Source organism: Poecile atricapillus, chromosome 16 (assembly GCF_030490865.1).
Source record: "Poecile atricapillus isolate bPoeAtr1 chromosome 16, bPoeAtr1.hap1, whole genome shotgun sequence".
NCBI classification, from domain to species: Eukaryota; Metazoa; Chordata; class Aves; order Passeriformes; family Paridae; genus Poecile; species Poecile atricapillus.
Window position 1 is genome coordinate 2,647,074 of NC_081264.1, and position 26,854 is coordinate 2,673,927.

The 26,854-nt window shown below is 45.6% G+C and overlaps 1 protein-coding gene across 12 annotated transcripts in view; it reads left to right on the top strand.

Moving 5' to 3' along the window:
- The window catches only part of PITPNM2 (phosphatidylinositol transfer protein membrane associated 2), a 123,934-nt gene that overhangs the window by 78,527 nt on the left and 18,553 nt on the right, over positions 1 to 26,854 (top strand). For 8 of the 12 annotated variants that reach the window (XM_058851304.1, XM_058851314.1, XM_058851311.1 and 5 more), the window contains 12 exons: positions 181 to 414; positions 6,826 to 7,149; positions 9,933 to 10,028; positions 13,174 to 13,278; positions 14,138 to 14,208; positions 16,803 to 17,047; positions 17,508 to 17,697; positions 18,679 to 18,798; positions 19,126 to 19,337; positions 23,337 to 23,512; positions 23,865 to 24,035; positions 25,963 to 26,112. In XM_058851304.1, the coding sequence (XP_058707287.1) occupies positions 181 to 414; positions 6,826 to 7,149; positions 9,933 to 10,028; positions 13,174 to 13,278; positions 14,138 to 14,208; positions 16,803 to 17,047; positions 17,508 to 17,697; positions 18,679 to 18,798; positions 19,126 to 19,337; positions 23,337 to 23,512; positions 23,865 to 24,035; positions 25,963 to 26,112 (2,094 nt within the window). The remainder of the gene's footprint in view (positions 1 to 180; positions 415 to 6,825; positions 7,150 to 9,932; positions 10,029 to 13,173; positions 13,279 to 14,137; positions 14,209 to 16,802; positions 17,048 to 17,507; positions 17,698 to 18,678; positions 18,799 to 19,125; positions 19,338 to 23,336; positions 23,513 to 23,864; positions 24,036 to 25,962; positions 26,113 to 26,854) is intronic. The other 4 variants (XM_058851312.1, XM_058851315.1, XM_058851313.1 and 1 more) reach the window with 1 other exon arrangement.

The following is a 26,854-nucleotide window of genomic DNA, read 5'->3' on the forward strand; positions in this document are numbered from 1 at the left end:
TGCCCAGCAGAAGTGTATAAACAATTTAAATATCAGTTACTTAAGTGTAAGGAAAAAGAAACTAAATTGCTGTAATGCTTCTGGTACTTCCTAAAACAGAAATAATTCATGAAAAAAATGATGTTTTCTTGTTTTGCTCAGGAAAAGGAAATGTCTAACTGTTTTTATTCTCTTCTATAGATCCTATTGATATTGTTAAAGATCCTATCCCTCCCCATGAGTACAAAGCTGAGGAGGATCCAAAGCTGTATAAATCAGTGAAGACTAAAAGAGGGCCCCTCTCAGAAGATTGGATTCAAGAGTACAAGAACAACCCTGGGAAATATCCCATCATGTGTGCATATAAACTGTGTAAAGTGGAGTTCAGATACTGGGGGATGCAGTCGAAAATCGAGCGCTTTATCCACGATGTTGGTGAGCATTTCTGGTCTTGCAGAGTTCACTCCTTAATGTTTGCACTGAATTGAAACAGGAAGGTGAGGTCTGTGCAATGCATCACATTCCAAGAGATTCTCAGATCTGATGACTTTGTGGGTCAGCTCAGAAAAAATCCTATTATTCTGTCACTTATAATCATGGTATGTACAAATCCAAACCATGTGTACCCACTGGAGAGGTTTCAAGTCCTGTGTAGGCAAGATCTTGCATTCTCTCTTCTAAAAATTTTTCTTGAAGATAAACTTGCCAGATCATTTTTAAACTCTGTCAGTCTTCTTTATTGTGGCCACAATCCATCCTGAAGGGCTGCCTAAAGAAATAAGCTTCCCTTCAGTGTCCTGAGTGCTTCCAGAAAACCACTCCCTGGAGCATCCCTAGTTTCTACCTGCCTTGTGACAGGGCTGATGGGGCTCTGAGTGGCTCTGAGTTGTGAGTAAATGTCCTTCTTTGATGGATGCATCGTTCTTAGGTCAGGGCTTTTAAGGAGGAATTGGATGTGTCTGGGAGTAACTAAGTGGAGACAGTACAGGTGCTGGCAGTTCTGGTGGTAATTTGTTCTTTGCAGGAAATCTATAAAACACCTGATGCAGTTTCTGAGCCTTGACACAAATGACAGGATCTATGGCCAAGTAGAAAACCTAGATGATGTTTTAGAGGAGCATTCCCATCTGAAAGGGCAGAGCTCTGGCTGTCAATTGGCAAAGAAAATGTCAAAAAAAGACTGTGTAGGGGATGCTACCACCTTCTGTGTATATAAATCCTCCTGCATGACCTCTACAACTCTGCTTTTGATGTTCAAGTCTTCATGAAGTGCCTGATTCTAGCATAAGTAATTTTCAAGCTCTTTGCAGTCACACTGTGCTCCTGAGAGCTAATGTGAAAAACACTGATAGAGGAGTGGAGAATAGTGTGCATCTCTCTCCGAATGCTCACAGGTTTTCTTACAGTGCCTTTGCTTTTCTTTAGTCAGGGATGGAAGTTTTTCCAGCTGTAGACTGTGTTACAAGTGCCTCTCTGCACTGAACTCCCTTGGTGTTTCGGGGACACGGGTTAATTTAGTGTATGCTTGAAAACACAGAGGCAGAATAACATCTCCATTGTATCTGTTAAATGAAAAAGGAGCATGTGACTCTTCCAGTTGTTCAGAGGTGTTTGGCATAGATTAACCGTGGTCCCTTAGAAACATTGCTTTTGTATTCCGTGAAAGATTGCCTGCCATTTCCCTCTTGATTGAGGCTTTGCAGAGAGCAGAGCCAGCTCATTGTCTGCCTTTCAAAAGCTTTTCCAGCCTGTTGTAAAGATGGCAAATAGTGTTTTTCGAAGTGGTTAAGATGCATAAAATCGGGAAAGTCTTTTAGGCAAGACAAAGTAGAGTGAGTAAAAAGTGAAAGTAAAAGCTTGGGGTATCTGCAGGAGCTTTGTGGCCTCCCCCTGCCCTGGGATAGCCATGGGGAAGCCACGAGTGGGCAAAGTGCCACAGCATTTGTACCAAAGGCAGCAATGTGTGAGGATGATTAAGCTGGAAAAACGTGGTTACAACAGGACTGACCAGGCTTAGATGCAGATTCCCATGTGGGGCTCTCAGCTGATGGCCAAAAGCAGATGAAGACCTTTGTGGGTTCTTCCTTAAAGAAGAGAGAAGCCAGAGATGTGATGGTGGGTCAGCCTCTTCTTCCTTGGCATTTTCCTCCTTGTTCCTCTGTTCCCAACTGGAGCAAATTTATCTCTTGGGGAATTAGCCCACCCTGTGCAGAGTCACCAAGCCAGCAGGGAAACAAACAGCAGGATCCAAACTCTGCCCAGTGGGGAGCAATGCTTAGTGGAGCAAACTAAAATTAGAGAATGGGTTGAAGAAAGAGCAGGTCTGAGGTAAGTGATGGATGGCTTGAGCAATGTGGAAGGGCTGCTGAGCACAGAGGGAGGAACTCTGGGGGACGGTGTTGAAACGTTCTCACTCGTTCTGAGTGCAGCAGCCATTCTTTCCCATGACTAATTGGACAGTTACTCAGTGCTTTGACAGCCTGAGACACAGACTAAAATTGTGATTGTGGGCTATTAGTCTACTTGGCTGTAATATTTGTATGCTTTTTTACTCCTTTCCCATAGATTTTAAGTTTAATTGGACTGGCACTGCATAATGTTCTGCTCCCACTTGCTTCCTAATGGTGCATGTGGGCTCTGAGTCTTTTGTTGTTAAACAAGTGTGTTGACTGTGTATGGGTTATTAATTATATACTGTGGCAAAGTGTGTTCCATCCCAGTAACTGGAGCTTTGTCTAAGCCACTGTGTCCTAGGCTAAATATGCCCAAATTGCTGCACAGTGGTGAGGTGGTTTTTGAAAGCTCTTTTGCAGAACTTTGGCTTCACCAAAGCTCTCAAATGACTCAGTTCATCCACTGCCCACTGGATCCCAAAGGCAGAGTTTTATCTTTCCAAGGGGAGGCAGGTTACTGTTGGCATGATGTGGATGTGACCACAGGCTTTTCTTTGAGAGGGCTCTGAGAAAGGGAATTAAACAGGTGTGACTGCAGGTGGCCTTTGGTTGGATTGTGCTGACAAGGTTATGGGATCTCTTGGGACTGTCAGGGAAGTAGTGTTGCACCTGGACAATCAGGCATCCTGTATTTGCTGACAGAAAATTGTGACAGTGCATTATAAAATTATTTGGGAGGTTGTTTCTGGGTACAGAGGCAATGGGTATCTTAATTAATCTCAACTGCTTGGATATTGAGGGCATTTGGGGCAGAATTTGTTGGTGGGCTTTGTGATCTATTTCCATCGAGTTCTTATTAAATTTACTATTTTTATTTCACGTTGAAAAACAAGCCCAGAACTACAGACCAAAGCTTTTTAAATTCACATGAACTTCCTCTCTGCCTTGGCTTCTCTAATGGTCATTTACACTTCCTTTTTTATGGTGGAGTCCAGCACCACAAATCATTAGCAGGAGTCAGCACCTCATGGATTCAGCCAGCCTCTGAGTTGTTGAGATGGTGAGCTGGAAATCAAATGATTTAAATGTTTGCACCCTGCTCAGCTCTTCACAGATGATCTTTCTGCACAGCACAGTGGGAAATGTTACAATAATTAAATCAACACATGATGACGGGTGCTCTGAACTCAGCCTGCACATTTGTGCATGTGTGATGTTATTGTTTGTTTGTTTTTTAAGCAAAGCATTGCACTCTGGAGAAATGATAGTCTGCTTAATGACTGATAACCAGCTGGTACCTGCATCCTTGTCAAAAAACCTCTTCCCATTTTTTCTGGGTGACTTCAGTGAGCTGCTTGATGAGGCTGGGGGGGGTTTCCTCTGATTCTGGGGGAGAAGGTTCGGATAAGCTTGGGGCACGTTGGTGGAGTGGGGAAACCTGCTGGCACAGCAAACTTCCAACTGTGCTGCAGCTGGGGCAGTGTGGGACAGAGACTTCTCTGGCTGAGCAGGACACCTTTACACCTCCTCTCCTTCCAGGGGGAAAAAAGGAAAGTCAGCTGGGCCACAGATTTCCCTCAGCAGTCTCCTCATGGGCATCTGCTACAAAGAGAGTTTTTTCCCAATTATTCTCTTTCCTGGGTCTGGTGTCTCCCCTCCTTTTCGCTTTCCAATAAAAAACTTTTTTTTTCTCTAAGGTTTTGATACAAAAATGCTTTGAGACTTAGTTTTTTGCATTGCACAGGGAGAGCAGCAGTGTCTGGATAGGTGAGGTCAGTCATTTGTAGCTGGATCCTGGCTCCCTGTAGCTGTATGGGACACTTGTGTTCCCTGGATCTCTGCTGGGAGGCTGCAGGCTGGGCAGGAATTCAGGACCCACTGCTGTGCACAGAGGAGCCCCTCAAGTTCTCTTCCCTGGCACTGAAGCCTTTTCTGCAATGGCTTTTATTTTTCCACAGCCTCATTCTCCCCAAGGTTTTCTCCTTGTGTTTAAGAGAGAGAAAAGCAGCACTGCTGGCACATCCCAGGTGAAGGCCAAATGCTGGAAAAGTAATCTGCTTTTTGGACTTCTTAACTAACCTGGAGGAGTAGAGGCACAGCAGCTGTGATGCCCTGTAGTGCCATCCTATTTTCAAAGGAGCAAAGCTTTAAGGAAGGGGTGGTTTGGGATGTCTAATCAAAGGGATGTGAGCAGGGCACATGGGGAGGTCTGTGGGTTGGCAGGAAGCAGTGCAGGTGATTTTTGAGATCTAAGAAGGCAGAGAGGAACTTCAAGAGACTTTTTTTTCACCCCCAAGTGGTTTTTCTGTTCCCTGTGATGTTAGTCCATTAAAACACAGATATGTGGTGGGTGGCATCTGTGACTCTACACAGAGAATTTCTGAGGAGTTGGGGCACTGATACATCAAGGCTGGATTCAGGAGCAGGAGTGGAGCCTGCTGAGCCCTTGAACGGGGGAAGCCATGGGATAAGAGCAACATTCACTTCTGTGTCTGATCACAGTCTGTTTTCAAGGTGTTCCAAGCAAGGTAGAAGTGGACACTGTGGGTGTGGAAGTACAAAGGGTGGTGTGGTGTTTGGGACAGCGAGAGAAATGTTTTCTTGGCTTTCAGTGTGGGTGTGATGCAAATTTAATCTTGGTTTTTAAGCTCTCTGGTTGTCAATCATAACAGGAGGTGAAGAGGCTAAAACATTCTTCTGTAGTTCTGCAAAAAGTAATCTGGCAGAGGAAATAACTCTGAATCTCTCGACTCAGGCTGAACAGAATTAAGGTGCTGAAGGCTGTCATTCTGCCCCCATAAGGTCACACTCTGCTGGCTCAAACTTGCCTCTCCCTTCTGAAAGTCAGTCAGCAAAATGCATCAAATATTGATAGATTTAATCTTACTGTGTAAATGAAGTTCAGGTTGAGCTGCTCTGTGGCATTAGCTGCTGATCTCAGTGGCCATTTCCTCCTGATAGCCTGGCTTGGGATGACTGGTGGCATTAAGGACTGACCAAAGAGCAGAACAGACAATAAAGTACTCAGACCTGGAAGGTGATAAACATACAAAAATATGCTTTTTGTGTGTTTAGAAAAAAACAACAAAGAGTGATTGCTGAAAACAAACTGGGTCTTTAGGCTGAACATCACAGCAACTGTGACAGTAGTGAGATCTGAGGTTTTCTGTACAGCAGGGAAGTCTGTGTTGCTGGAAGCATCTTAGAAACCCTGCACATGTTGGGACCATCCCCCTTTGGCCATGCTCCTGGAGATGGAAAGTGGTTTATGAGGGATGTCTTTCCTCATGGTGCTGCTTAGAGAACTCTATCTGCAGCTCCCAAAATCTAAATGATTCTAATGTTGATTGCTCTCTTAATCCCACTGACAGAAAATCCCACTGGTGCTTTTGGCTTGTCCTTCAACCCATCTCTGCCTCAGTTTCCTAGTAATTAAAGAGGGGGCAATATTAATTGTTTATTATCAGAAAAACTCCTGTGGATCAGTTAGTCAGTATTTACAGAAGCTTTAAAAGCATCATTACTGCTGTGTGATCCCATCAGGAATAAATAGCAGTTTGGAGTTTTAACCTGTTGTGAGCTTTTAAGGAATAATATTGGTGAAAATCCTGAGTGACTTTTATGTTTTAAGAGTCTTGGGGGTGTGATGAGTGAGTCTTGAGAAGAGTATCTGTTGCCTGGTCAGGTGCATTGTGTGTTGATACTGAGGCTATTGTTCCTTTCAGATATGTGATACACTGAAATATTTTAAATTGGCTTTACCCACTCCATTTTTCTCCTGCATCAGAAGACAGATGGTATCTGCAAAATAAAGCATCTTTTTCCCTCCCTTACTTTGCTTTCTATCCCATTATCTCAGAAGCTCCCATTTGTGATGCTGTTTTACAGATACATAGAAACCAGGTGCAGAAAACGGGTTTCCAAGGGAGAGAATGGTGTGGGATGTGCTTTTGTAACAACTGGGGAGGACTGTGGAGCATTCATCGAGGAGTGACTTGAAACTCTCCAGGATTAAAAAAAAAAAAATTCAGTAGTTTTCTTCTTTTTTCTTTTTCTTTTTTTGTCTTTTAATCCTGGTAATATATTTCACTTTGAAGACGGGATCCAAATGTTACAACTTCCTAGAACTTCAGGGAGCTGAAACTGTGATCCATGCATGGCTCCTCCTTGGTGGAGCAGGCAGCCAAAGTCTTCCATGCAAAACTAGGAAATCCCTTTCCAAGTTGAAGGCAGTGAGAGAAGACTGGCTGGTGTCAGTGCATGGTTGGTTAGGAAGAATTGAGGGATAAAGTACATGAAGTGAGCAGTTTGTCATCCTGACTGTGTGAAAGTCCTGCACTGTGGGTTGGATGTCACTGTGCTGTCCCTGCCATGGTGTAGCGAGGCTTTGGGAGGGGAGCACGTTGGTTCCTGCACTTTGTGCTCTGGTGACAGGGACGTTTTGGCTTTGCAGGCCTGCGGAAGGTCATGGTCCGGGCCCACCGCCAGGCCTGGTGCTGGCAGGACGAGTGGTACGGGCTCACCATTGAGGACATCCGGCAGCTGGAGAAGGAGGCCCAGCTGATGCTGGCCCAGAAGATGGCCCAGTTCTGTGGTGAGAATGACACAGAGCAGCACAGTGTCAAGGACACTCCTGGGGAGAAGGAGGTGGAGCCCAGCACGGGGTCACCCGCAGACACCGAGGACGCCTCTGCGAACAGCGACGCGACCTCCGGCAGGTCACTCACCAAGCAATGGTCCACCTCCTCCAAGTCCTCACGGTCTTCAAAGAGAGGAGGTAAGATGCTGACAATGACTTGCTCTTCTGAATTCATGGATGTTGGGCTTTCGGGAGGTCGGACCAGGTGCCTTTGGGACAATGTGTATTAGTCCTATGAGTCCTGTTAGCTCAGAGCCATTTTCTGCTGGTGCTGCAGGCTCAGTCTTCTGACCTGTTTTGGGTTTGGGAAGGTTTCTGGTTGTCCCATAACTGTGACTCAATGTCACATGGCTGAGTTGTTGCCAATGTCAAAAGCACAGAATCTGTAAAAACACTGTAGAGGAGCAGGCGGGAGCTGGCTGGCAGCACAGAGTTAGTCCTTGTTACCCAGGAGCCACTGGTGGCTTTCTAAGGCCCTTCCATGGTGTTCCCTTCTGGATATCTGCTCATCCTTGGTACCTGTGTCACAGCAGGTATCTGTGCCACCGCGTGTCTGTCATTTCAGGAGGGGGGTTTGGCTCCATGGGGCTGCACGCAGTGGAACATCTGACTGGGGAGATTAAGGCAGGAACCCCCAAAGGTGTGTGGGAGCTGTTGCCTTCCCCTGGTGATGATGTGCAGTAGCTGTTTGGAGACAAAACCTCTCCCTGGGATTAGGTGGGACTGTGGATCATGTCTGTATTCCCTTTGAAACACCGTTCAGGAAGCTTTCAGGATTTTGATGTTAGAGTTCTGCTGTGGATACCCTGGAAGGATTCGGCTTTGAGTCTTGGATTTTGTTATTCTCCTCTCCCTTGGGATTCAGCTCATTTTGCTGTACTTCTCTTCTTTGGACTGTTCTGTACAAAGGGGTGAATCCCCAGGAAGGTTCAAACCCTCAGCAATTCCCTCTCTGTTTAGCCAAGTGCTTCTGGTAGCAGGGAAATCGCAGCTCTCACTGCAAGAGGGAGGAAAAAAAAATAATGAAAACCCCAAGGGGCAGCATTTCTTCCAGTGATGGTGGAAGGGAACGTCTGGGTGAGTGAAGCTTCTCCATCTATCATATGCACTAAATATTGGGAGTTGAGTCTCCATTTTTATTTCCCACTCCATCACTGATTTCATCGCGGGGTGAATGAGAGACGAGCAGTGGTTTTACCTTGTGATGACTCACTCGAGTGAGCCCCAGGGAAGAACCTACCAGATGCTTCACAAATCACTGCATAAAGATAAAAATGCTGGCTACTTTGCCTGCACCAGGATTTTATATTGATGTACCCATATCCCATTCTGCTCTTTGCATAAACCCCCTCTTCCACTGCTGGCACGTTCGCTGGGAGCTCGAGTTTTCAGACCTCTCAGGGTTTCACTTGAAGGTTTTCACTGGAAGCAAAGCATGAATTTCTTTTCAACGGCAGAATGTCTCAGATTTTACAAGGAAAAGTAATGAAAGAAATTAATTGTGATGTGCTGGGAAGTACGTCACACAGATATTTTAATCCTCCTTCATGCTGGCAGCACATTACCATATGGAAGCAAGGAGGGCTGTCGCGACGCACCGCCACCTCCAGCTGAAAAAAATGCCTTTTTTCCAAAAGATTTTCCCTTCCTCCACCACCTGAGCGAGACCTCTGGTGATGGCAGGACCCTTGTTGCCCTCCCATATGTTATTAAGTTCTCTATTTTTAGCAACTATTATGCGAGTGCCTTGACGTCACTCCAGCGTGAATTAGCTCTGCTCTGCCACCTCCTCTCTGGCTGCTCCCGAGGGGTGGGCGGTGGGGTGCTGGGGGCTGCTGAGCTGCAATTACATGACTCTGCACAGGGTCTCCATCCTCGTTCCATGTGACAGCCGGGTGGGAGATTAAAAGAATTTTACTTATATATTCAACTCTGTTGGAACAATAGCACGAAACGGCTCGTGCGGCTGTCACAGTAACCGGAGCCTTTCAGGCTCTTGTATATGCTAAATGAGGACTTGTCAGTCTCCTCAGGTTGTTGCTGGGTTAGGTGGCTGCTGTGAGTGCTTTGTGTGCTCTGTGTGACAGGCACCAGGGGACAAACCCTCTCTCCCATCGTTTTCTGGACAGTGCTCCCTTCAGCAGGCGGCTGTTCTGAGACAACTTCAGCCGAGAAGAGCTCAGGCTGGATGGTTGCTAAATTATAGCTGAAAAAAAAGAAAAGAAGAAGCCATAATGTGTTTATATTTAGCTCAGAGAACTCTGGAGGGGAAAGTGAAAGGGAGCGGGTAGGTGTGAGAACAGGAGAGCAAACAGCACTAAAAGGACTTTGGGGTTTCTCCTTGCTCGGTCAGGACCGCGGCTCTGACAGCTCCCTTTGAAGTAGTCAGATAGCATGTTGTTTAAATCATTCAAGTTTAAAGTTTAAATAGATCTCTAATCCAATTTGTGTGGAAGCAATTTCCTTCCAGAAAACAGATTATTCCTCTCCAGGCTGCTCTGCTGAGCTACCCACCCGAAAGTTAGTGAAGCAGAGGCATGGCTTGTGTGCTGATGAGAGGCACGGAGAGAGCTTCCAATCAGCCTGCTTCCTTCCTAATTGCAAACTTTAAAACCCAGCTGATTTTGCACGTCCTACTAACAATTATAAATAGCTGCCATTCAAAATAGCAGAAGAGTGATCCAAGCAGCTTTGCTTTAATGTAGCATCTTGCTGGCAGGTTCTACCAACAGTAAACAAAACAGGATCTGTAAAGCGGTACACTGACATCACACCAGCATCATCGGGGTTTTGTGTTTTTTAATATTGCAGCAGTGAATTTTCTTAGAGAACACATGATTCTTCCTCCAGCAAAGATCATGTTGGGAACTCTCCGTCTTGTCGATGTAGCGTTTCGCATAAAGCTTTTTTGTTTTTTCCAGCAAGTCCCTCGCGCCATAGTATCTCCGAGTGGAGGATGCAGAGCATTGCCAGGGATTCAGATGACAGCTCAGATGATGAATTCTTTGATGCACATGGTATGTGGAACCTAAATCACCATCGTTTGTTCCCTGAAATGGTGGGGTAAGAGAACGGAAGGCATGAAGGGTGGGGGGGTGAGCAGGGAAGGAAGCGAGACTTTTTTGCTTTGAAGTCTTTTCCTTTCTAACCACGATGTGCAGCTTCGGTGCAGCTCCTTCCAGCATCACCCAGCAGACTCTTGCATTAATGCAGCACCATTTCAGGTGCAGGCTGAGCTGTTTGAGGGAATCTTGAACAGTCTTAGCCCTAAGGGCTGTATTTTATTTGGTACAAATGAGTGTGTGTGAAATCCAGCAGTACTAACTGGGCTGTGGGTGTGTCCTAATGATTCACTGTGACTGATTATTTTTCTAATTTGTTTTTTAATCAGTAAGAGGTATGATTAATTGTCCTGTCTGGGCCTCAAGAGACCCAAATTTGCCTTTATTAACTCCTCATGCTCCCATTCCAAGAAATACAACAGCGAATGCAGCAAGGTACTTCAGGTGCCAAAATGAATCAGTGTTGATTCCAGAATTCTCAAAATAATTTGATTTTCTGTATTAAGATAGCACCTTTGTATTTTTTTCCTCTGTGCATGTATATGTGAAGAAGATTTGTTCCACTACACTCATTTTATATATCGTACTTAATGCAAATTTAAGCCTGAAGAGCTCTGTCTCTATTGACAACAGATGGACTCTCCTCCTAGCTGGTCTGATGGATGTGAGAGGTGCAATATTTGCTGGTGAACTTGGGAAATGCAGTTGTTAGAAGATGACACCCCAGTTTTGCAAAGCAGGATTTCGCTGATGCTCAGCTGAAGTTCAACCTCCAAAAATGGATAGTATTGGGTTCCAGAAGAGTTGTCCCATGAGTGTTTAGACATGGATGTCCAATTGTGGGGTAGAAAGGGCTGTGTTGGTGTGACCTGCACAACAGCAGCTGAAATGGCCAGGACATGTGTAAACTGAGATAAATGTGTGTCTCCTGCCGGGAAGGGGAAGGACCAACTTAAAGTGTCTCTGTTTATTATCTTACATAGCATTTACAACAGGTATGTGAGGGATTTATTGGAGCAAAGTGCATAGAAGGGAAGAGGAGTGAGTCATCCGAACGGCACCGTCGCTATCCACGTGCTTTTTGCCTTTTTAATTACTCAGTAATAAAACTGAGATGGAGATGGTTCTGCCTGGGATCCAAGGCCCTGGGGAATCCCTGGCATGCTCCTAACAGGCCTGGGAAGGGGAATTAACAAAAATGAGCCTTGTGCACCTCTGTTGCAATACTTGTAGGAGGTTGCTAAGAGTAAAAGCAGCTGCTCTCTTGTGAGTCTCTGTGTACGCACAGTTTGTCCTCTGCAGTTGGCACGGTTGGGTTGAAAAGTCTGCCTAAATCTGGTGGGATTTTGGCTCATGAGTCAAAGCCTTGGTGTGTGTGTGCAGCTGAACAGAGCCCCATCCTCAGGAGGGACCGCTTGGTGCCCCTTGGCCCGCAGAGACCCCAGGTCTGTGAGCAGGGATGAGGCTCTGCTTGCAGCTCATCCCGCCGGGGTTGGTACCATGGGAACTGGCAGGGCTCAGGATGTGAGTCAACAGCCAGCAGAGTTCCTCAGAAGTGCTTCCCATACACACACACACACATTTCCTCGCACTGCAGTGGGCGTAACCTGAGCCCAAGAAGATTCCTTGTCTCCAGCTTCCCACTCACCCTCATTCACTGGTAAAGATAGTGACAAATACAGTAATATCCAATATCTATCCTGTAATAAATGCTAATAATGGGAGTAATATCCCATTCAGGGATCACTTGAGCAGCAGTAAGGGCTGTAATTAGACCTCTCAAGGAATTAAGTTTAATATTTAGATTAAGTTGCTAGAGGAGCTTTGAGTGCAATCGTCCTCTTAATTCTCTGTGAGCACGTGTGTTACAGGCCTGTGCTTTCCACTTGCTCTGGACAGGCAGCTCCACACTCCTGTGTACAGGGAAATTGGGATTTACTCAAATTTTTTCCATGGCTGAAAAAGGAAATGGCATGCTGGTGCAAAATTTCCAGGTTGCTCTCTTTTTATGGTCAAAGTTGAAATAGAAACTCCTAAAAATAATCGAGCTTTGCTTGGGTCTTCACTTAGTGCCCTTCATACAATATTTTTTTTAAGCTATTGCTCAGATTTGCTGAAAAGATTAATATATTTCATAATCTTTTTTTGGTCCTCATTGTGGGATTCTTCCAGCTAATTATTTTCTTAGTAACTGTACAGCAATAAGAAAGGAGAAATCCTGGTCTGGGACTCAGAAGATTACAGCTTTTTGATCTTCAAGACATTTGTAATTACTGCTGTTACTACATTTATAAATCTTTATTAAATTTACAAGCCCAGAATTTTCAGGAAAGACATACTAAGCACAGAAGTATAAATAAATTAGAAAGCACTTAACCATTGTAGCAGCAAAAGATACATCCTCAATGGGAAAAAAAAAGAATGAGAAAGGAGAGCTCCCCTTTGTATGTCTCCTCCTTTTAATTACACTTCTAAGAACATCACATTTTTTGGGACCTTTATTCTTTATTGACTATAGTTGAACTGAGCCTGGGGATTTGGAAGATACTGAGGTAGGAAGGAAAAAGCAGATCCATGCTCTGTGTCTCCTGTCTTGAGGAAATCAGCCTGGGGAGTTCACACTCCCTTCATTGCTGCTGCCTTTTTCGGTGTTTGATCCTATGAGCAACAGTGATCCTGGTTCCTTCTTCCCCCAGAGAAATCCCACAGCTCTCCAACAGGATCCCAGTGGGAATCCTTGCTTTCTCTTCTCCTGTGCTGGAACATTCTGCCTGCTTTAACCCCATCAGAGAGAGTGGCAAGGCAAAGGCCAACCATGGTACCTTAGATGGTAGCATTAAAAATCCAGATTACTTTTTTCCGTGTTTTAAGAGTTTGTTTGTTTAACTCATGCAACTAAAACATTTTGTTTACTTTTCAAAAGGTGTTTTGGTTTCTCTATAACAAAAGCTGGTAAAGTATATGGTTTATTTTGACTTAAGCTATCCAAATGTGTATAGATTGCACAGAGTTGTGGGTTTTATTTAAAATTCTGGGTTTTGCTCTTTTCTGTATACATATTTTTGTGTTTGTGACTCTCAAAAAATCTGTTTTTTTAAAGAGGACTTGTCTGACAATGAGGAAATGTTCCCGAAAGAAATAACCAAATGGAGTTCCAACGATCTGATGGATAAAATTGAAACCCCCGAATGTGATGATGTCCAGGGTAATTCTTTTCCAAGTACAAACTGCATGTGCTATTTTACAGTATTTCCAGGCAATTGTCACAGCCTCATTGTGAACAAGGTAAAACTTGTTATCCCCATCTGACAAAGGGAGAAGCTGATACAGAGTATAAAAGTGACTGCCCAGTGCTGCTGGAAAAGATTTGCTCGGTGGGAGCTGGAATAGCTTTTGATTCTCTTTTATTTTCCACATTGGTTTGGCTCCTTTGTGTGACAGCCAGAATTCTCTCATATAATGATGAAATATCTCAGCTCTGTCTCAAATGACTTGAATTTCTCCTGGCTCTTCTTTCCTTTTGCTCCATCCTTTGTTCCTGACTGTATCTGCCTCAGTTTTATTTTCTGCTCATCATTATGAAATGGTGAAAGGAAGCCGTAGCTCCTCAGCCAGAGCTATTCACGGTGGAAGGTGACACTCAGGCTTTTTCTACAAAGTCAGTCTGTGTAGGCACAGATGTAGGAATACATCAGATCTCTACTCCCCAGCATAGTTCAAGGAATTCCTTTTATTTTCCCACAAACCAATCATTTCTGACAGTCGTGCAGGGATTTCCCATTGTTGCCATCCTTAATAAAGCAGCGGTACCAGATCATTGTAATGAGAGAAGAGCTCACTGATGTCCTCAACTCTTACCCAAGTTATGAGAACTTGCTGGAAAATAAATGACCCAGCATTGCCCAGTCTTCTCAGGTGGAAGGAGGCAGGAAGGAGGGAGAGGATGATTTGATGAAATAATGAAGGAGATGTGAGGCATTGGAACAAGCAGTGCCTTTGTGGAAGAATGTCTTTGCCAAAGAGCATCTGGCAGCGCTGACTTTTTTACCCCTCTGTGCTTCCAGGTGACTTGTACCAGGAGACATCAGCAGAGTACCACGTTGGCTCCAGCGTGGAGAGGCTCAGCATCATTGAGGTGAGTGCTTTGGCTCCTTCTAATGAGATCCTTTGTTGCTGGAATGTCTCTGTGTGGGATAAATGGGTCTCTTTGCTGTGAGCAGTGTCTTGTCTCCATGTGCTGCTGAGCTCCAGTAACACCTCTGTGTGTCCTTCTGTAATTCAGATTTAAGGGAGTTTTCACCCATCTTTTGAACATCACATAGGAAATTCTGTGTAGTTTGCAGGCAGCATCAGGTGTCCAGCTGGAAAAAACTGGTAATCCTGTGGGGATGAGAGTAGCTCAAGGCTGGGTAGAGCTATCCTGCAGTGCCAGAGGAGCAAGTGTGGTTGTGGGAGTGGGAGAACACGTTCCTGCAGCACCAGAGTGCAAAGGACATCACTCAGCTGCAGCCCACAGCATGGAGCTGCTCAGGGTCTTGTTTGGAAACCAGTTATAGTGTCAGTACTCTGGGAAAAATAATAAATAAGTAACAGCACACTGACCCAGCCCAGCTTTCTAGACTTCTGCAGTTCAGAGTCCTGGTGAGACAGCCTGGGCTGGCTGTTCTCATCCTGCCCTTCAGCAGCTGCCTGTCTGTGCTTTGCAGAGTGCCCACATTGTGTCTGAGTGGTCCATCAAAGATCTCGAGTTTTGGAATTACTGTTTGTGCCAGGCTCTAAGTTTGTAGTGGTTTGGCTTTTCCATGATAGACTGAGAGCTCAAGGGCCATGAGGAGAGTGGGTGTCTAGGAGCAAAACAGCTTTGGCCACCTCAAAATAAGCAAGTCACAGCCCTAAGATTTCTCTTGGAGCTCAAGATGGTGTGGGAAACTTGTCTTCCTTGGAGGGCTGTGCAAACTCAACCCCCTCCTGTTTCTGCCTTCATTTTAGAAAAAGAACAGACTTCAAAGCAAGATGAAAAAGACAGTTATTTGTAGTTGTTCACAAGCTGTCTGCTAAAATAGTATGAAATTCCTGTGCCACCAATTGCAGTGATTTTCAGGTTAAAAACTTCTCTCTCCTGAAGGTGGTTCTGGATTTAGGTCTTTTAAGAGGCTGCAGATCTTACAAGGAAGTTCTAAGTAGTTACCGCCACCCTTAATCAGCAGTTCCCCACTTCTTTCAGAGCAGAGGGTAATGAACTGAAAGGTGCCTCCAAATCACTGCTGATAAACTTCTGCATGACCTGAGCTTGGTGACTCATGTTGTTCTCCAAATGAACACTTAAAACACTTGTCTGGAAGCAGAAGAGGTGCTGAGATGCTTTGAGGGCTCCTCCTGTGCCTCCACCTAGGGAAAGGTTCACTGTGCAGGTGCTAAAACTGGAGTCAGAGAAGGTTTAAAGAGCAGGCACGAGTACAGTGGAATGGTGCTAAATAATTCAAGGTCATTCTTATGCAGGAGGTCTGGAAAAATCGTTATTACAGACTTGGATGAGAATTTTAGTACTTCTGGTGGGCTGTGTAGTAAGACAAGCTTTAACATTATCTGGCAAAAATGTGATCTGGTTGTTAGGCTGCTAATGTGTGCCTGGGCATGCTTTCCTCCCACCAGCAGGTCTGTCAGGGACTCAGTCACTGCTCAAAGGACAACAGGTGACTGAAGATGCTGGAATTAGAACAGTTTGCCAAATGGAAAACACTGCTGCCCTCCACCCTTTCCTTCCCCCCCTCTCACTGGCAGCAGGGAGGTGCTCAGGATGTTCCAGATGTTGTCTCTGCTAGCACAGGAGTAAGGTACAGAAGGGTTTGCACAGATCTCACAGGTGTGGGATGGAAGATTTAAGTCCATGTGGGAGCTGTAAACACAGAAAAACCTGGTAGCAAATAGATATTGAAAATAGTTACTGCTCTGTTGTGTTACAATTTGTGCACATGGATGCTCTTGTACCTGCCTGGGGCATCAGGACTGGGCTTACAGCCCTTCTGATAAGGATACAATTCCCTCCTTCCCCCAGATTACAGCCTGTCTGTTTAGGCAAAGAATTGGTTCAACACAATAAGCAAATCACCTGGACAGCCAAATTAAAATCCCTCACTGTGTTCATGCAGCAATCTCCCAGCCACATGCTGACCATTCCTTGGGTTATGGGGTCCTGAACTTTTTTTCTTTTCAGTTCCTCTCTTGCAACAGTTTAAGCAAATCTGAAGTCTTATTTATAACTTTTGTGTTAGGCAAACAGGCAATGACTGATCTTCCCACAACTTCTCAGTAACTTGCCACTTGTGACCTGTTTTGATCTCATTTCTTAATTTTGCTGAATGTGTTTCACTGCCAACTGCTGCAGCTGAGCTCAGCACCCCACAAAAAGCAACACCTATCTCTTATTTCTGTATTTTTCCACCTTAATATACACAAGGATGTCTTTACTGCTGCCATGTTTTACCTGGATACAATTTTATGCAGGTGTTTTTGGGGGTTTTTTTTTGACTTTTAGCATTCCTTCTGCTCCTGTCAAGTCAGACTGAGGCTGTGTGTGCATTTGTGCATGCACAATAAGAGACCTGGAAAGAGTACTCAGGTTCTCAGCATTGTATTGTGGTGTATTTAATGCCTTTGCCATAAATTAAGCACAAGTCACACCCCTTTGAAAAATTATTGTTTCTATGTGCTCTCTTCCATCCCCTCTAGGATGAATCAGTGCAGCCATTAATGCAGCCAAGTAAAATCCATGTCCTCCTCTTGGTGCTCCACGGAGGGAACATCCTGGACTCAGGAAGTGGTGACCAGAGCTCCAAGCAAGGGGATGTCAACACCATCACGACCGTGTTTGACACGGTGATGAGGGTGCATTACCCAGCTGCTCTGGGACACATTGCCATCAAACTTGTTCCTTGCCCAGCCATCTGCTCTGAAGCGTTTTCCCTGGTGTCCAGGTAAGTTGATGCTGTTTTACTGTGGAGTGGAGTTTTTGGGGGGTTTGTTTTGTTTTGTTTGTTTCCCTGAGATGTTCTGCATGTAGCATTGAGAGCTCTGACCATGCTTTGGGAATGCATTTATTAATGTACCAGCCAGACATTCAATCTTGATTTCATACTTAGCTGCAGTGAATACAGTAATCATGCAGCACAAGTTCTGAGATTGATTTATTCTAATTAATCCAATAAATACTAAGGATTTAATTCCTTGTCTGGGGGTTGTTCTGTCACTGTAAGTATGTTGTCCTTGAAGATTTATGTTTGATGGGAGGGAAAGATTTATTAAGCTCTCACCCATTCACAGAGGAATAAATGGCCTTCCTGTCTTGAGGCTTTTTTTTATGAACCACAACACTTGACTGTTGTGCTGCCTGCAAGTTGTTTTCCCCATATTCTCACTGTCTCTTGCCCTCTCCAGCCTCAGCCCATACAGTTATGACGAGGGTTGCCTGTCCAACAGCCAGGATCACATTCCCCTCGCTGCGCTCCCCCTGCTCGCCACGTCCTCCCCACAGTACCAAGAAGCTGTGGCCACTGTCATTGTCAGAGCCAACCAGGCCTACAGTGAGTTCATCAAATCCCAGGAGGGCACCTCCTTCAATGGCCAGGTGAGCCAGGGGCTGCTCAGGCCACAGCCACGGGAAGAACGAGTGAAGCAATTTCCTTGTGAAATTCTCTTTGCCTTAAATCTCTCAGGAGGGATGGAAACATGACAGTGTTGGGCTGCAGTAAGGATGTGTTGTGCTTTCCATTTCTTTCTTTCTGAGAGGGAGATTATTGCTTGTGCTGTGTCCTGAACCTTTGGGATTTGAAGCAAAGTCTGAGCTTGTGTTCAGAAATGAAGCTCCAAAGCTGTGAAGTTAATCAGGTTTCAGCGTGACACACCTTGCCCGAGCAGGAAAGCTGCCTTTGTTACTAAACATGATCTTGTCCCCGTTGCAAACCAAGGCTGTTTAAGCATTCCTGGCTTTAAAGGACCTTCAGCAGCTCATGCTGGAGCTGTCACACCCATAGGTTTATTTTCTGAGGGCCTCACACCTCTGAGCAAAGTGACTCCTGGGCCCCACAAGGGCAGAGACATTGGAGGAGCTGTCACACCGCACTGCTGTCATGTGCTTTATCCACCCTGAGCTTCCTCCCAGCCAGCCCTCTCCTGCCCAGGGATCCTGGTGCTTTACTGTGCCTGTCTGCTCACTCCCTTGGAGGCAGGACACTGTTATCCCCTCGGGATGCAAACGGGCAGAAGCTTCCCTGAGGTAGCACAGGCAGCTGGCAAGGGGGATCCAGCTTGGTTTCTGGAGTCAGCACCAGGATCAGGGCTCTGTGTGCTGTCCTGTCGCTCCAGTTGGCTGGTGGGGACAGCCAGGACACCTGAGCTGTGTGAGAGAATGGGAATCTGCAGGCAGTGATGGATTTCACTGGCTGAACAGTTTTACTGATGAAGGCACTGGGCATCCTGTCACTCCAGCTTGTCCAGGGGTAATCCAGCTCTGTCCAACTGCTAGTTCTGAACCGAAGTCAAGGGGCTTTTTTAAATTTCCTTTTTGTTCATCCTCCCTGTCTTTCTCTGCATCTGTTTCCTGTCTCAGGTCTGCTTGGTAGGGGATTGTGTTGGAGGGATCCTGGCATTTGATGCCTTATGCTACAGCAATCAGACTGTGTCCGAGAGCCAGAACAGCAGTCGGCGAGGGAGCGTTGTGAGTGTCCAGGTAATGCTGGCTCCCACTTCCCCCACACACCCTGTTTGTAGTAGGGATCTCCTGAAACAACAAAGACTCTGTTCCTCATCAATGGCAGACATTGTCTCACATGTCTTAAGGTGCATATGGGTGTCAGTTTGGGTGTGTTTGCTCTAAACAGGGATGTTTCACCCTCTGGTGTGAAGCATCACCCACACTTTAGGGAATGATTGGGCCTGAGATTCTGTATCAGCCTCTACTGGATCTTGGGGTAAATGGGGAAAGGAGGATAGGAGGGAGGTGTTACAATGTGGGTGTATTCTTAATTCAGCTAAATCCATACATTTGAAATCCCAGGATACCGACCTTCTGTCTCCTGGAATAACGGTGAACAACAGCCACTGTTCCAGTGGCTCTAATCTGGAAGCCAGCAGACACCTCAGCAGGAGCAACATCGATATTCCTCGTAGCAATGGAGAAGATCCAAAGAAGCAGCTGCCACGAAAAAGGAGTGATTCATCCACCTATGAGCTGGACACAATAAAGCAGCATCAAGCCTTTCTTTCAAGGTAAGATTTAAGATTTGGAAGGAACAGATCAAGCAGTGTCCTGGAGCTCAGGGTGGTGTAGCTGTGGAACCTGAGTGTTGCTTTGTCAGCCTGTGATAAGCAAGGTGGAGGAAAACAATTTAGATTAGAGGGTTATTGATTTCAGTGTGTTGTATATGCAAAAAAAAAAAAAAAAATTTAACAGCTTTCTTGCTGAGTGGCACTGGGAGAATCCAGCTTCTCTCCTGCATCAGTGTTGCAGTGGCAGGAAGCCCTTTGAGCTGTTGTGTGACAGCCAAGGCAGTCAGGAACTGCTGGTCTGCTCTGCTCCAAGTGGGGGATGGAGGTCAGAAAGCAAAAGGAGAAATTGTCTGAGGGAGCTGAGCAAAGCAGAACTGGGAACCCAGCATTGTATTAATTTTAAAGCATCTCTGAAACCTGATTTTGAGTTATTCTGTCCCCTTCTGGGGCTGCTTCATTGCACCAAGGACATGTTCCAAATTTGTTACTCGTTGTTGAAACCCCCAATATCACATTTTTAAGCTTTTTCATATGGGCATTCAGAAATGTGTCTGTTAACATAACCCAAGGAATTTTCACAGCAGTCTGTCCATGGCCACTGGTCATTTAGGGATTATTTTTGTAAACCCAGAGGATTTTTCTGACTGAATCTTCTTATTCAGCTTCTGGAACTGGACAGCCCAGACCTTTTTCTCATGCAGGCCTGGAGGAACTGCAATAAATATGCTCTTAATCCCTCTTCTCTCATGTCCCAGGAACCAGGGAGCAGTGTCCCCCACAGCAAACCTCAGTACCTGCATTGCAGCTGTGTCCAAGGCTGCTCCTTTTGCCCTGTGCTGAGCTGAAGGCTTTGCCTGCATTTCTCCCCCTCCATCACTACTTGGAGTCATTGTTTTAGCACAGGGATTTGTGTTGTCCTGCCATGTCAGGGCTCTTTTGTAAATGATTTATGGGAGAGGGAAGGCATCGAAGTGAATGTTGTCGGTGGACAGAGATAGGATATTCAGAAAGACAGCTGCATTTACAAAATCCACAATAAGGTTCTTGGCTATTTCCAGCAGGTTAATAAAAGGCAATCAGGCTCTTGTTCCTGCCTCCTCAAAACAGTCCTCCTGTATTACAGGGAAAATATGAGTTGTGCAAAAATATGCTGATTCTTCTCCTAGTTACTGACCTCAGGGGCACAGACTCAGTTAAGGAAATCAGGCTGGCATCTTGATGCATTTTTACACCTATTTTAGAATAAGTACTGGGCCTGATGTGGATAATGGATTGCTCATTTTGTTGTTCCAAATAGCTTTTCTTCCTGTTCCATCTCTGAAGGGCTCTGCCTGCACCCAACATGCAACACTTGTGAATCCCTGGCAAGAGCTGTCAGGATTCAGTGGGGTGACAGATTGGTGCATCTTTACTTCTTAAGAGTTTTATGTGTCTTTAAACCTCCCTTTAGACCTTGGGCTAGAAGTTAATCTCTTCCCAGAACTCAAGACCAGGATTCCCTCAGGGAAAGGGGCAAGTTGAAGCTGAAGTAGGAGCTCCCTGAGTGTCTCTCACTCAGCTCTGTGGTGCAGGGAGGCTGGGGAGCAGGGATTCACCTCATCCCTGGTGCAGGGAGGCTGGGGAGCAGGGATTCACCTCATCCCTGGTGCAGGGAGGCTGGGGAGCAGGGATTCGCCTCATCCCTGGTGCAGGGGGATTCACTTGTCCCCTCCTGCATGTCAGCAGGACGTTGCTCCCACGCCCATCCCTGGACTTTGTTCTCCCAGCCAGCACCAGCAGAATGCCCTGTTGGCCTCTGCCATCAAGGAATGATTTTTCCATGCAAAAACCAAGCCCTGGTGTGACGTGGCTTCGAGCAGGAGGTTGGCAGAACAGAGCCAAGTTTGCCTCCAGGGCTCGGCAGACGGGCAGCCTGGCACACAGGGACCTTTCTGTCCGTGCCCACTGCAGATTTCAGCCTGTGCCAAAGACACTCATTTTTATTCATGTATCAGACCTACCCACTTCTCTGGGATAATGCCCAGCAAGCCAGAGCAGCATCTGGAGATTACAATCACACATTTATTTTTAAATTCAGTCCTTCTGCACAACTACATTATTTCTGGCTGTGTCGTACTTGCATTATTGTAAATGAGTTGATTTGCTTCTGAAATCCATAAGCTCTTGTTTAATTAATGCACACAGTACATCTGCTGCTCTTTAAAGGGAGAACAGGGCACTGTAGGTTGCTTGGAGCATGACGGATCCAGAGTTCCCCTCGGCTCTCGTTTCTTTTGATGGCTGCAAAGACGATACCAAGTTCCTGGCAAAAGGAGTGAAGATGCCCCAATTGTTCCGTGCTGTGCCTGCTCTGCTTCTTCCCTTCCCCACGGAGAGATGCTGTGGGAAGCTGTGTGGAACACACCAAACACCCCCTGCACCCATCCTGCCATCGGGATAGCTTTTCCTCTGGTGTCTTTGTTGGAATCCCATCGATGTCACCCTGCCTTCAGCAAAACTGAGCTTGTTCTAAATGACTTCGTATTCCTCACACACAGCAAACTCTGCGTTGCATCTTGTTAGCTAAAGCAATTGTAGCTCCTTGTTCTCAGAGCTGTTCCAGGGCTGTGCAGCTCCGCACTCTGATCTCAGACAGGCTCGTTTGCATCACAGAAACAGGAACAGGCTCGTTGTAGCTGTCACTGTAACCTCCCGTTCCTCCCGCTTTTGACACCAGTGTTTTGACTCCCCGTGATGTGTGTGTGTCTGGCATAAGTAACTCATCATTCCCTGGCTGGGAAGCGGGAGAGCAGAGCCGTGCGTGTGCGCAGCTCCGGAGGGAACGCGACAGCGCAGCGGGAGCAGGCGGAGGCTCAGCATCCTTTGGGAATGGTGTTCAGCACAGGAGCTGTCTCTGCCGTGATGCCTTCGTTATTTGCCATGGCAGGAAAGCAAAGTCTGCGTGAAACTCGCTTTTCCTACCCAAAAGTGGGAGCGTTTGCAGCTGCTCCAGGGCTGTGGCTGTGTCTGAGGGGCCTGGGAGCAGCTGCTCTGGTGCTGAGGATGGGGGGAGCAGCCCTGTTTTGGGGTCTCAGCACTGCCCTCAGAAGTGGCCTTGATGAGCCAGGGCTGTTGCACTTGAGGATGTGGCAAGTACTGGTCACCACCTGGGGTTTTGTTTTGGGGCCACAGAACCAGCAGGAGAGTGTTGGGTTTGCATTGTTCCCGACTCCAGGGCAGTAAACTCTTTATCCAACCCAACTCTTATGGTATCCATTTCTCCTACATGGTTTATAGAACCTGTTCTGGTGCTTTTTAAAGTGTTTGCAAACACCCTCTTAAGGCACTGCTGGTACTGCCTTCAACCCTCTGCTTCAATTATAATGAGATATCCCACCACAGCTGCCACTGGAATCTGTACAAGGTGGAGAGCAGGAAAGGAAAGGAATTTGCAGTTTCATGCTTTTGGGTGGGAATAGAAGCATCTCAGAAATCCTTGTGTGAACCAGGTTATCAGTGTTACACATCTGTCATTTCACTTTCCCAGATCTAGACTGCAAAGAAGCAACTCTCCCTAACGTGGGGGTGGATTCCCAGGATTTTCACCTGAGCATTTCTGCTGCTTCTTCTTCAGTGTCCAAGGAAAATATGAATTTAGATCTCTGTGTTAAATCTGTGCATTGCCCACCCTGCACAACACAGAGGCGGAATTTTGCAAACAGATTTGACACCTGAGAGGGGGAGGAAAAGCTGGACATGTTCTATATAGTAGCAGCAACCACGGTTTTGACTCCTTAAAGAAAAAACATTTTGAGTAGATGGTGTGTAAATGAGCTCACCTGAAGCCTGGATTTGTGCATTTAAATGATGCCAGTGCGGTGGGGTCACTGTGGGTTGATTAGCACAATTCCTGCACTGAAAAGATAGAAATTATATCCACTGTCAGTCACTAATCCAGGCTTTAATTATGAAAACACAGTGAGACTAAAATTCAGACTTCATTTTCTGTTCTTGTCCCAGTTTACATTCTAGTGTCCTGAGAAATGACCCCACATCCAGGCGATCCAGCAGCTCCACAATGTTGGATGGAGGAAATATTGGGAAATTTGACTTTGAGATCACCGACTTCTTCCTCTTTGGTTCTCCCTTGGGTCTGGTGCTTGCACTGAGGAAAACTGTAATTCCAGCTCTTGACAGTAAGTCCTGGTGCAAACTGCTCCCTTGGAGGGTGGTGAAAGCACCTCCTGCTGCACTTGAGGAGTCTGGTTAAACCCAAACATTTCTGTGTGATATTTATTGTGCTATAAAGAAGCAGATCTCCGTGTGCTCCGTGCACCACTGATTATACCATTTCCAGAGAGGGAAAGTGCTGGGCAATTCTTGAGTCTGTAAACGTTGTAATGAATTGTTTTAGTTGACTGAACCAGGAGATGATAAATCTTCTGCAATTTTGTAACCTGACAGTTGTCCTTTTTAGAGACAAATATTTACAGTATTCTGGCAAGTAATATTTTGATACTTGAGGGATTTTTTTCTTTGTCTTTTTAGTCTTTCAGCTCAGACCAGCTTGTCAGCAGGTCTATAACCTGTTCCACCCTGCAGACCCATCTGCTTCACGCCTCGAGCCTCTTTTGGAGAGGAAGTTTTACCTTTTACCCCCCTTCAATATCCCCCGGTACCAGAGATTCCCACTTGGTGATGGCAACTCTGCTGTTTTGGGTAAGTCCCTCTGGATCCACATTAGCTGTTTAAAGGGTTACAGCCACATTTTACATGAAGTTATCAACGCAATTGGAAATGGTGAGAAAGAAAACTGGCCCTGTAGCATTAGCCTTGTTCCTGATTTACCAGAAAAAGAATTTTTTTCCAGTGAAATAAGTGCCTTGTGTGCTGTGTGCCCTCTGTTTGTCACACAAGGGCCTCCAGCTGCTGAGGGTCATGGGGTGGTGACCTCTCTGTCAAGGCCTCTGTTTTACACCCAGACTGGTGCTTGTGATTGAGAGTGAATGAAATACAATGGAGTTGGCAGAATTTAGGACTGGGAGGGCCAAAGAAGACTGGAGGAAGCAGAGTCTACAGTGAGATGATGAGATGATTTACTTGTTTGCATCCCATTTGTTTAATATTTGAGTCATGCAGGACTAAATGAAAAAGAAAGGTATATCTAGAGCTGAATAATTCTGGTGATCCTCTGCATAATTTTAAAGATGAAAATCTAAAGAAGTGGCCTTCTACATGTATCAGTGTCTTCCAGTATTGTAATTGCTCAATCCAGAGGTCTGATTTGTTAAATGGGCACAAATTAAACCCCATGTTTAATGAAGTGAATAAAATGCTTTCTGCAGGCCCCACTCACTTGTCAAATTTAGCCAAGATCTTGCTGCAACACTTTTTAAAAATGGATCCACCCACAACTGCATTTGTACCCAGGCCAGTTACAACAGCTCAGGGAATCTATAGCAACTTGAAGAGCAATTTGCTTTTTGGGTGTATTCTAGGTATCAGCTGCAAGGGGCTTATTACACAAAAATTACAGCTTACCTTCTTTCTCTTAAATATATTCCAAAGCCTCTGTTCTCACTGAACCCAGAGGTAGAGGTTCCATTGACACTAAACCTGTGTTCTGGTTGTCATTCTGGACAGCAGCAGGAATATTAGAGCCTCCCTGGACCTCTGAGTTGGCTGTGTTTGGAGAGACACTTGCTATGCAGTGAGGTTAAACACCAATTAGCTCTCCTATGAGAAGGGCAGAGTGATTGCAAAACCTCCAGGTCTGAGCTTTGTTATTTTAAGAGATACTGCTCTGCCTTGATGAATAAAATGGACAAAAACCAGCTTTGAATTCTCTTTTCCTGTAAGACAAAGTCCCTTCATTTGCTTATCAGAAAATAACAGGCCATTCCTTTCATTAGGGTCCCTGTTGTGATGGACACATTACCCAGAAGGACTAACCATGATTCACCAAGCTGCTCCTGAAGTTAGTGTTCACTGGAGGGCTCTCCACAAAAGTTAATTGCCGCTATAATTAAGCTGTATGTTTTGCTGATCATGTAAAATTCAGGTGCTCAGTTATAATTGGTTTTGTACAAAGCCTTGTGTAACATTGCTTGTGCACATCTCCTCATGCAGGTAGCTTTTTCTGGGAGTCCACAATTCAGAAAGCCTCTTGGGCTGTTTTTTCCCCCATTTTTCCATCTGTACTAAATGCTGGTCCCTGTTTCATTTCAATGAACTTGCAGAGTAAAATCAAACTCACATCCCTGCTTACTCCTGTGCTTTGCACTGTGTAGGCTGTGAGTCTGATTCTTCCCTTACAGCATATTTTTTTCCACTCATAGTAAAAAAAGAGTTCTCTGGATCTGTTGTGTATTTATGGATTTGGCTTAGAAGGGGGTGAAGGTGCCTCCCTTTTGTTGTTGAAATGCCATCGTTGTGTTCTCCTCTGCTCCCAGTTAATCTCTGATGTTGGTCTGTTTGGAAATCACCCCTGTTTTGTTTCTTTTACTCTATTTGAAGGTTGTCTGTTCATTGAAGACTCATAATTAAGTGCTGGGGTGTAACTGTTTGTATGTTTAACACTTTGTGGCCGCATGTCTGTTGTTCTTTGTCCTTCTGTTATGTTTTTTTTTTCCCCATCTGCTTCTAGTTGAGACAATCCAGAACAATCCCATCCTCCTCATGGAAAGTAGCCCTCTGGGTGCTCTCCAGCACCAGGACAGCTTCATGGAAACAAGTATCCCCGTTCCCGTACTGAATTGGCAAGATGTTTCCAATAAAAGTGCTGGTTGTGCTGAGTGTGTGTAATCTACACTTCCGTATTGTCTGTGGTGTTGGGTTCTTGGGGTCCTTTTTTGGAGATCACACTGTTGCCTCCTGGAGTTGAAATCCTGGTGCTGTGTCTCAGACTGTGCCACACAAAACAACCTCTGGGGATCACACCTGGCTCTGGGAGAGCCACTGTGGAAAAAGGGCTTGGGGTTGGAAACTGTGTCCCGTTCTGGTGCTGATGCTGGGAAGGATCTGCTGCCATGCATGGACTGGTTTGCTCCTTGCTGCTGGAGAGAGGCTGTGGCAGAGACAGTCCCTGGTGGTGCTGCTCGTGTGGCACTCACCAAGGGCAGGATTCACCAAGTGTGTGCAGCTCCCCAGCAGCCACAAATCACCGTGCCCAGAAGTCCAGTTGATGTCCATGTCACACCAGTTTTTGTCCCTTTGAGCATTTCACATTTGGACACTTGTTGTGGCTCTGCTGAACACAGCACTGAGGCTTTCAGACCCCAGGGTGGCTCTGCGTGTTGGTTAATTTAAATTAATTTCTTGTCTCCTGCCTTAAAAGCAAAGTTTGATGCATTTGTTTTGCCTCATTTTCCATCATCAATGCTGCATGGCCTCATTTATTCTGATTGTGGCTGGTGCTACATCTGCAATTTTGATGAGATTTGCCTTTGTTTTGTTTTTTTTTTCCCTTCCCCACGTGTCTCACTTGCCCATTCTCATTCCTTTCTCAGTGTTTTGCATTGAGAGCTGGGTTCTGCTGC